This window comes from Nelumbo lutea, chromosome 3, assembly GCF_056320005.1.
Source record: "Nelumbo lutea isolate HS-2025 chromosome 3, American lotus-T2T, whole genome shotgun sequence".
NCBI classification, from domain to species: Eukaryota; Viridiplantae; Streptophyta; class Magnoliopsida; order Proteales; family Nelumbonaceae; genus Nelumbo; species Nelumbo lutea.
The window spans coordinates 23,612,446-23,623,993 of NC_142686.1; the positions used below are offsets into that span (position 1 = coordinate 23,612,446).

Genomic DNA, 11,548 nt, shown 5'->3' on the forward strand with positions numbered 1-11,548 from the left:
GAAATAGAAAGATATAATATCAAAATAAAATCTTACAGCCAATCAATCAATATCATAAAAGGACATGAGCAATCTGGTGGTAATCATCAAAATTCACCGAATGCTTTGATTGGTCATAGTTCTTTAGGTATGTCTTTTGTGTATAGATTTTCCCTAAAAAATAGACAATTAGAAAGGTTTTTGGAATAGTTTGACGTAAAGGGTTTTCTTTTTTGTTTTTTTGTTTTTTTTTTGTTTTACTTCATACAATTAATACATTAACTTTTCAACATAGGTGGTAATAGCGGGATTCGAACTCTGCTGGGAATATCCAACTGACATGCCAATCGAGCCACCATTTAGTTCGTCAACTTGGCACTAATCTTGTGATTGAGAATATTCTATAAAAAGACGAAAAGAACAAGTAAAACCTTGTGATTGGGATGAGTCATGTTTTTCCTAAGTAGACCTGTTCATGGGTCAGGTGGCCAGACGGGCCAGCCCGACCTGCAAATGGGCTTGAACGTGGTTATAGGCCCGTGGGCTTAAATTCGGGCCAAAAAGTCAGGCTCACAACAAATTCGAGTCGGGTTTGGGTTTTGTCAAAATAGCTCGGCCCGAGCCCGGTCCGATTCGACCTAATATTAGACTTAAAGTGATTAATGTGATTATGTCCATTTGAATAATTTTTTTTTGATTTAAGAATGTAAAACTGTGTTTTAAAATATAAAAGAAAGGGGAAAAACCATCTTGTAGGCCCATTGTTCATTTAAATAGGAAAAAAAACTATTTGAATTTTTAATTATAATTTGAATAGAGAAATTTGTTTTTTTTATTAGGTCAGGCTTCGGGCTTTTTATCAGGGTCAGGCTCGAGCCCAAGTTATAGGCCTGTTGGTCGGATTGGACTCGGGCTCGGGCTTAACATATTTCCCTTAATGACAAATGAAAGCTCGGCCCAAACCCAGCCGGCCCGACCCATAAACAGGTCTAGTCCCAAGAGAGAGATTCACAAAATTCTTTCCGTCCATCACCACCTCTCCTTCTCTATTAAAGAGCAAGGACAAAGACACAAAGTATTCAGTATATCCCTATTAAAGAGCAAGGACAAAGACACAAAGTATTCAGTATATCCCAACTGAGGTGTGACTTAGTTGGTACATAAATTAAGTTGGTCATACAAGATGCAATTTCGAGCCCCACAATTATTAGAATATTATTGAAAATTAGTATTAAAATGAAATGTGGCCCTATAAGGGCATAGAGGCGAATGATACAATACCAAAATAAACAAGTATCCAGTGCATCAAACTTTAATTAATTTTTTCCTTTTCATCCTTTTGGACTCTCTCTTTTATATACACATCCTGTACTCTCCTAAGATACCTAAGCAATGACAAGTAATTTTTGGCTCGAAATTATTTTGTATGTTATATTATTTTGTATTTATTTATAATATACAATATGTATTTGTATAGTGCCCGGATGTCTTTTATCCGAAATAGGCACTCCGATACTTAAGTGAGTAGGTGTTTGGGGAGTTCTTTAAAAGAGTGAGAGAGCTCTAAAAAGTTAGTGCATGTACCTTTTTAGGTGGATCTGGACACCTTATATAGGTCCCTAGACTCAGGGGGTTCAGGGTAACAGTTTTAAGTTCTTTGTAGAGCCGTTTTCCTATTTTCCTAGCACGTTAAGATGTTAGTTGAGAGATCCTCGCAGGGGTTACGGTTCGTCTAAGTGAAGTCAAGGCGAACGGCACAATGAGTCGCTCTAACAGTCGCGCTATTGGCACCTTTGGTAGCAAACTGCTGGGGGCGGTTAGCAAGTTCTTCCTCGTAGGTCGCCTTGGGTCCTCTCAGCTCAACCGGCTCCTAGGACAGGTCGTCATAATCTTACGGGTTAGCCAGCTCGGCTATGCCGAAGTAAAGGTTGGCCTGAGCAAAGTACTCCGAACTAACTTACTGAATTGATCAACCGTTTCAACGCTGAGATATTATCCAAAAACCACGTGCTAAATAATTGGAAGAACCAAATTACCCTTCATCACATACCAAGATTTTTTGTATTACATACCAAACTTCAGCCTTTGTAAGAAAGATCTGAAGAAACAAATTTTTGCCTCTTACATTCATAACTAAATAAAAATGTGTTAAATGGTAGATCTTAGTATCTCACTTAAATGTTTTCATTCTCTTTTGGAATTGCATGGTCTATATGAATCCCCTTCTTTTCAACTCTAGCTAGCTACACGTAAGGATGTCATCAATTGACTGCGTCTGAGCAAGGTGATCAGGTAGATCTGGTCTTGATGACCTGATATCAAGAAAGCATTAATTCAATCACAAACCCAATCCCGAGTCCCAACCCATATCCCTGTGGGCAGTAGGGTCTGTAAGTAGTGTAAGTAGTAGACGATCCAGAACCAACCCTAGTGTCAGTTCTCTGATCATATTATTATTATTATTATTTGGATAAACAAATTGGCAGTGACTTACAATTTAACTTAGTAATAGATTGTTAACTACTTGTGGTTGGTATCAAAAGAATAGATCGACTAACTGCCCTCAGAAATTACTTATTTTTGTGTGGTCATAAGAGGGTGCCCATCGCAAAACTCTAATCCAAAATTTCCCTCAGATTGTGTGGCCATCCGAACAGTCTGATGTTATCAGTTTATCACAGACGACATCCTAGAGGCGGAATGAGGACCAATAATAACAAATGGACGCAATGAAGGAAGGTTGGTCTATATATAGCTGAATTGGTAGTGCAAGGTCTTAGCAAAAGAGTAAAAGGGACAAAATGGCTTCCTCCGTGCTCTCACCAACAGCCGTTGCCTCCGTCAACCGTGTCAGCCCAGCTCAAGCTAGCATGGTGGCACCCTTCACCGGACTCAAGTCCGTCTCGGCCTTCCCTGTCACCCGCAAGACCAACAATGACATTACCTCCCTCTCCAGCAACGGCGGAAGAGTTCAGTGCATGCAGGTACATATACCAACCAAAGGCAAATTCATGATAATTGAACATGTTTACTGAATGTAAACGGAGTGTTGAAGCTCAAATTGCGATAAAAAAGGGTCCTTGACAGAGCACAATTGCATGTGAATGCAGGTGTGGCCACCAATTGGCAAGAAGAAGTTCGAGACTCTGTCTTACCTTCCACCTCTCTCTCCAGAATCACTGGCCAAGGAAGTTGACTACCTTCTGCGCATGGGATGGATTCCTTGCTTGGAGTTCGAGTTGGAGGTCTGTCAATCTTTTTTAATTTTAATTGTAGTGGATTTGTATCATTTGTAACGACCCTGCCTTATTCTTAATTTGTGGTGGTGGTGGTGACTGTTTGCTCTGTTTGGTGTGGTACTGGTGTGATTGTAGCATGGGTTCGTGTACCGTGAGAACAACAGATCTCCTGGGTACTACGATGGACGCTACTGGACCATGTGGAAGCTGCCCATGTTCGGCTGCACTGACTCGTCTCAGGTGTTGGCCGAGCTGGAAGAGGCAAAGAAAGCCTACCCCAACGCCTTCATCCGGATCATCGGTTTCGACAACAAGCGCCAAGTGCAATGCATCAGCTTCATTGCCTACAAGCCTCCTGGCATCTAAATTTAAGGAATCCGTCCTTCCCAATTTGTTTCAAGATGTGTTTAGGTTTTCTGTTTCTTCTGGTTTTCCAACTTTTGCCTCAACTCAGTAGTCTGTTTCTTTCTCTCTCTCTTTGCTTTTACTTTCCTTTGGGGATCTCCAACTGAACGGAATGTAAGATGAGAATAAAGATTATATAATATTTTGTTGGCGATGGTAACTGGTAACATTTGAGTGTTGAGTTCATACGAGATACGACAGCTATATATATTACTGTAGGAAAAAAAATTGCAACAGATCCCGGCTCTCTTACTATGGATTTTGTTGATTTGAGTCTGGAATCTGGATCTGCTGCACTGTGTTGCTGAACAAATCGCTATACACATAACCAGAACAGGATATTTAGCGTCTTTTTGGCATCGATGCCATTGCTTCAGAAAATGCTGACACATTAACACCATGTTGTAAAAATTGGGTTTTCAGAAAAAGTCAATACGTTTGAAACCGTTTTTCCATAAAAGCACTGCTTCAAGCTAAGTTTTAGAAATCAAAAAAGTGTGATTTAGAGCAATGCCAAATTTAACATTTCCTTAAATTGGAGCTCGTTGTTACCAACGAAGACATGATGTGGCAGTAATATGAACTTCCTATAATGGGTAGAAGTGTTGAAAACAGATAAGAATCACTAATACCAAATAGAAAGTATTGCTGTTGCTTCAAGAAATGTTCTACCTGACAGCAACATACTTCCAATCCACTGATATACAGCAATGTTTTCTGCAGCATCCATGCCAAATATATACTTATTCATAACTCAGGTGGCTTCAGTTGTGCTCGCAAAATTTAAAAGGATGAGATTTATTAAGACATTTTGATTTTTTTGCTTCAATTTAAAAGGCAAACAAACAAACAAAAGGAAAGAACCCTTTCACTTTCTCAAAAAAATTTTCCCCCTTTTCCCCAGTTCCACTTCCCATTAGACCCTGGAATTACGGGTGGCAAACTGGGCCATTATGGGTCCATCAAAGTAAAATTCAAAACTGAGCCTTAGGGTCATGGACTCATGGGGACTACTAGTCTGCTAGCGTTCACGGTTTTTTTTTTGTTTAATTGGCGATATCGTCTTAGTCATTTAAAATTTCGAATACAATGTTTTATTCATGTTAGAATTTGAAGAATCAATGATTTTTTTTTCTTATTTGGTTGGTTCATTATGTCGATTTCTGGGGAATTTGCCAAACATTGATTATTAAAACCAGCCCTTTTCAGATATCACATTTTCTGGTGATTTTCTAATATTTTTGAGAATGATATTGATGGAGTGCAATCCAGTCGGTCTTAGCTGTCAACGATCTTGCCTCTGACTGGAGCAAAAGGTGTCTGAAACGGGGAAGAAAGCGAGTAGTCTCCGGAGAGGAACCCGGTGAGAGTGCTCCAAAGCTCAAATTAGTATCTCCTCAAAGGCAAGATAAAAAATCAGATGGCGCAAAGTTATCACGTACCTTTTTTCTTGGGGGGAAAAGGGCCTTTTATAACCACTTCGTGCACCCACTCCCAAGCTTCTGTCAGGTCGGGTATCATTACCTCTGTATTTCTGCCAATTTGAGTGTCATCACCTCTGTTGGGGCTGACAACCGCCACTACTCTCTTTGTCGGAGCCGTCTCTGTAACTGGAGGTGGCGGTGGCAGGTGGCCGTTGAAGTGCGGCTGTCAAGCGTTAGATCCTAAGTCAGTCAGGTGCGTCACCTCAGGATATGGACTCCTTTGGTGTCAGGTACGGTTGTTCAGTTCGACGGCCTGGAGACGAAGTGCTGGAGTGGTGTGCGAGGTGAAGTCTTGACTTCCGATAGAAGCGCAGCCCGAACTACCCTAAGGTGGGCCAGTTCGGGTTGTTGCCCTTTGCGCTCTTCATAAGGCTCGAGGTCAAAGGGAGAGTTCCGGCTCCTTTTGGGGAGCTCGGACCGCTGGTTCCTCCTCTCAAAGCTTGCGCCTTGAGCGTACTGTCGTATCGAGCTATTGCTTCTGTCAGATCACCCTCGATTGCTTCCACGTGTTGGGTGGTCAAGAGGTTGGGCCAAATCTTCTTCCATCAGATATGACATTCAATAATAACTCTAATACAAAAATAATTCCTACAAGAGACTTTTTTTTTTAGTTCTAGTGGAATGTGGTTCAATTAAATGTGGGTGGAGGTGTTCTGCCCCCGATCAAATTCTTGCCCACAAACTTTTCCCACATCTCTACCCTCAATACACTACACCATGTATTATTATTATATTCAAAACATCTGTATGTGAATGGAAAGGGAGATATTTCCAATGCACACCTACGAAGTCTTATGGGTAGGGATGGGAGAACGGTTTGTGGGTAGGAGATCCAAGTTTCATTCTTGTACGATAAGAAAATGTGCTGGTATTTTTACAGGCATGAACAAACATGACTTTTACCAATGTTTGTTATCACCAAAATACCAAAAATAAAACAAAACAAAACAAAACTTTTTATTAATGTTGGTTAAAATATCCTTCTTATGCAATTTTTGAGCTTAGACAACAATCCCCATTAAACCTTTGCATAGAACAAAAGACGAGTGGTAAGTGTAAACTAGTTGTTCCATATGTTAATGCACCGCTTCATTACTTGCTCTAATATAAATACAATGAGTTGCTGCTTAGCTGTTATATACTTGGGGTGATAGGAGGTGACACCATCCTTAGTGCACTATTACCCCAAGAATAAGCAAGGATTAATCGTATCAGACAGATTAGATATAGATACGGATATGGATATATTTTGGAAATACATGGATACAAACAAAAAATATGGAAACGCTTGAATACAATAGGAAAATATATAAAAAATTCATAAATATATTAATAATATTATATTTAAGGTGATAGGAGGTGACACCATCCTTAGTGCACTATTACCCCAAGAATAAGTAAGGATTAATTGTATCGGACATATTATATATGGATGCAGAAATGGATATATACTTGGGGTGATAGGAGGTGACACCATGCTTAGTTGTTATATACTTGGGGTGATAGGAGGTGACGCCATCATTAGTGCACTATTACCCCAAGAATAAGCAAGGATTAATCTTATGGACAGATTAGATATGGATACGGATATAGATATACTTTGGAAACACATATAAAAGTTTCATAAATATATTAATAATATTAAATTTAAGGTGAAATAACAGCAAATGGTGTATAAATATATATAATGTATATTTTAATGATGTATATGAAAGAATATATTATAATTAATATAATATGATGCATAGATACCAAACAATTTTATTGATAATGTATCAATCAAGAATCCAAAATGCAAAACATATGCTCCTATTATATTTTAATTATTATATCAATTATTCTCTATTTTACTATTTTTACATTTTTACATTAACAAAGAAGTCAACTAAATATTAAATTATCAAATTTAAATTAAAATATCAATTAATAATTTATACAATATATAATCTCAACCAAAATTATATCAATTATATTAAAATTTTTAAGATACATTCCATATGCAAATTCACAATTTTTAACTACTAAATGATTGTTTCATTATTAATGTTTTTGTTTCTATAAATTTTTAAAATTAAAAATATTTTTTTATATAAATGTAAATTAGTAGATTTGATAGATTCAATTTAATATTATATTCTTGAATATTTTGAAAATAATTTTTATATTTGTAAATTATAAATATGTTGTAATTTAATGTAAATTAAAATATTAATTAATAATTTAAAATTTATATAAAATTTTAAAATACATATTCTGTGCAAATTTATAAATTTTAAGTACTAAAATAATTATTCTACTATTAATATTTTTATTTCTATAATTCTTCTAAAGTTAAAAATCTTTTTTGATATTGATGTATATTAGTAGGCTAATTCATGTGCAAATTTATAAATTTTAAGTATTAAAATATTTATTTTGTTTGACCAATGTAAAATGAATTCACATCCTAGTTGAATTTTATAAAAGTACTTTTATGAAAGCACTTTTAAGAAAGTATTTTTATGAAAACACTTTTAAGAAAGTACTTTTATGAAAACACTTTTAAGAAAGTACTTTTATGAAAACACTTTTATAATAGCATTTTTATAAAAGTACTTTTACAAAAGCACTTTTGCGAAAGTACTTTTATGAAAGCATTTTTATGAAAGCACTTTTACAAAAGCACTTTTAAGAAAGTATGTTTACAAAAACACTTTTATAAAAGTAATTTTACGAAAGCACTTTTACGAAAGTACATTGTTGAAAGCACTTTTGCGAAAGTACTTTTACAAAAGCACTTTTACGAAAGTACTTTTACGAAAACACTTTTACAAAATAAAAATACTTTCATAAAGGCACTTTCTTAAAAATATTTTCAAAGGGTATATTTTGAAAATTTGAAAGAAAATGAAGGATAAAATAATCGCAAATGCTTATTAGAGAAAAAACTATCAAACACCTAATATAAAATAAATGCTTTTAAAGAACAAGCACTTACAAAATTGGATGCCAAATATAAATAAGTGCTTATTTAAATAAATAAATAAGCACTTATTTTTAAACACTTATTCAATAATCACTTTTTTTAACTTAACCACTCCCAAATATGGCCTTACAGCCAAAAGTCGATAAATAAAGATATGGTTTTGAAGTTATATTAATGGGTAAAAAGTTGTAGCTAGGACACGTTCTTTTTCATCTTCAATGGTATGACGACTCAGTCCCATGCAATAGCACACACAGATCACAAACCTTAGGAAACCAGACAGCAAACCTCGATCCTCTGGAACACCCCTGACGATTTTTCAAGTTTCAGGCTTCCAGCTTTACATGTTCTTATTCCTGTTCAATCCTCTGGAACACCCCGGAAACATGATATGAGAAAGGATTTGACCAATCAATTAAAATCCCAAAATTTGGATGAAAAGCCACAATTGGTTTTCACTTTTATGATACTGGTTGATTGGTTGTAAATTTTTCTGGTATGATTCCTTAAATTATATAAGTGGATAATTACTTTAGAGGCACAACTTATTGCAATATTATACTACTGAAAAGTATCCCCATGAACTTGCCCCAACTTTAATACTATGTTTGGTTTGAAGGAAAAGATGAGAAAGGGAAATTTAGAGTAACGTATACAAGATTTGTAAAAGTTTCACTATCTTTTCCTTCTTTTCCCTATTTTTTTCCTTTAATTCAAACACAGCCTAATAAAATTAAATTTTCTTGGTAAAAATAAACTCAATAAAACTAACTTACATGATTAAATATTTGACTTTACCAAAAACAGTAAATCATTATGAATTGTATTTGATTTCTATCTTGTACTCCATTACGTATACAGTATTATTCATAACATGCAAAACTTTATTGTTCATCTTGGGCTTTTATCTTGGACTTGAAAAGGGTCCGGATAGGGATATATTTTTTATAAGCAGCCCAGATAGGGCATAAGCCAAAAAAGAGGAAAAAAAGTGGATAGGAGAATTTAATTTTCATTTCAAGCAAATCAAAATTTCAACTAATTACATTAAAAACATTGCATGATTTATCTATTTAATTTTCATTTGTTCATGCTTTATAAAATATATTTGCCATTAACACGCATTAACAATCTACAGATTCAACTGTGCACCTTACCACTGGCTCAAGCTTTTAGGGCGTAATTCGTGCATTATAGACTTTACATTAAATGTTTGGCTAAATGAAAGGATCGGTAAGCCAATGTTGACCCTACCTCCACCACGCAGCAATATAACTAAGGGTACTAATTAACAAAATCCTTCTGTAAATGATCAGGAATGTTCAAATGGCAACTTGTGGTGGTGTTGTTCCTTTTTGTTTTTTCATATCACATTTTATGCATTACAATTAAGGCTCATTTTGAAAAGAGTATGTACAGTGTAAATATATACAAAATAATACAAAACATAAGGTTTTGCATTCTACTTAATTGCATTTGTATTCTTTCCAAACTGAGCCTAAGTGGTGGGAACGGAGCAGGAAGCATATGAGGCCCATTAACCTTACCACAGAGACATGCAATTACACAAATTTGACCCCACAACTCCATGTTCAAAGGGGGTACTGAGTGACCATTTTTTTTTTTGAAAGAACCATTTCAGCTATTGGGTTATCGGCAATTTCCTTCCTTGAATATTAGGTTGAACATCGACCTGAAGAAAATAAAAAAAAAAACTCAAAATTTTAATGCAATGCTGGAAACATGTCTATCAGTAGGGTTATCTATAGGAACCATGGCATACACTTAGCCACTCTTCGTTTATGAACAAATTTGAGTTTAAAAATCCTTGTCATATAACTAAATTAAATCTTTCTTTCTTGGTTTTTTTTTCTTCTTTTTTGATAAGCAAGAAATACTTGTGTGGACATCTTTTTGAATTTTTTTTACTTCTTTTTAAAGCCAGACATCTTTCTGAGTTAAAAAATTAAATATGTAGAGCACAAAAGTCTCAGTTTGGAAGGAGTACAATACAAATATGTATAGTATGAATACATACAAAATATAATTTTACATGTATTTATTGTATATTATTTGTATTTATACTCCCTCCAAACTGAGCCTTAAGGCATACTTAGGAAAGAATACAAATACAAATGTGCAGAGCACAAAACCTTGTATTTTGTATGTATTCATACTATACATATTTGTATTGTATTCCTTCCAAACTGAGACTTTTGCATGGACCAAAATGCAAACTAAACAAACTTTGCATTTGCATGGACCAAAATGCACTCTTTATTTATACTCTATCTGCACTTTTCCCAAATGGAACCTTATGAGTTATGACCTATAATATCACCTGGTAAAGGCTACAACAATGTGTTAGTGGGCTATAGCACATACATGGGCTTGATGGACATGTGCCCAACACAAAGGGTCACCTATCCGAATGACAAACAATTTGATTGGTCCTACCTACCTTCACCTAGCAAATTCCAATTGACTGTATTGGGTGCAGATTTTATGGGCAAAGCATGTATTCAGACATTTGATCTCCAATGTTGCATGGGCCTATATAATACCTCAAATTTGAATTTGGCCTCTCTCTGAACAACTACTTTTCTCCTCATTCAAATCTATTTCATCAAGTCTTATATTTAAAATATTAACTCCTATTCTTATTCATTGAATCTTATTCCTGAATAGAATACCCCTATTTTTGAATTTGGTCCTTATTTAATTGTGATGGCACAAAGTGTAATTTGGATTACTACATTTCATTTCATTCAATTCTCTCTCATTAAGTCTGTGGTATTAACTCTAATTCTCTCATTGAATCCTATATTTAAACTAATTTCACTACTAAATTTAATTAATTAGATCTATATGCAATGTTTTTTATGATATAAATTGTGTGTTCTTTAAAATCAATCAAATTGGAACCATTCTTCCATTCCGTCCTGGTGGCTAGTAAGCAATTCAACCATCGAGGTCAAATGAGTCAATCAAAGATGTCATAATTAAATAAAAACTTTCAAAATAAAAATAAATGTAAAAGTTACAAAAAATAAAAGAAATATAGTTGGACACATCTCTAACATTTCATATTAATCATATTAAAGAAAAATAAGTGTGATAAATAATAATTATTCTTATTGATGTTGGAATGAAACATAAATTTAAAGTCAATCCAAAATTTAAATTATTTATTTTGTGGTGGCATGTCAACAATTCAACCTTTCAGGTCAAATGTCATTGATGTCACAATTAAATAAAAAATTAGAAAAGAATAAAAGAACAAAAAATGCAATAATACAAAAATTTTGTAATAAAAAAATTTGGGCACATATGTAATATTTTATTTTAACCATATTAAAGAAAAATAAATGTGAAAAAGAAGAATTGTATTAATAGGTAATGGAAACAAAATACAAATTAAATTTAATACTGACCCAACAATGGAATTGTTTTCATGTTTGGTGCCGAGTCAACAA

At 34.5% G+C, this 11,548-nt stretch overlaps 1 protein-coding gene across 1 annotated transcript; it reads left to right on the forward strand.

The window, feature by feature from the left end:
* Positions 1-2,597: 2,597 nt before the first annotated feature.
* Positions 2,598-3,790, forward strand: LOC148863633 (ribulose bisphosphate carboxylase small subunit, chloroplastic-like). Its single transcript, XM_088975591.1, has 3 exons — positions 2,598-2,963; positions 3,090-3,224; positions 3,354-3,790. Exons 1-3 carry the CDS (start codon positions 2,781-2,783, stop codon positions 3,582-3,584), a joined length of 549 nt encoding a protein of 182 aa, XP_088831717.1. The 5' UTR covers positions 2,598-2,780; the 3' UTR covers positions 3,585-3,790.
* Positions 3,791-11,548: the final 7,758 nt, after the last annotated feature.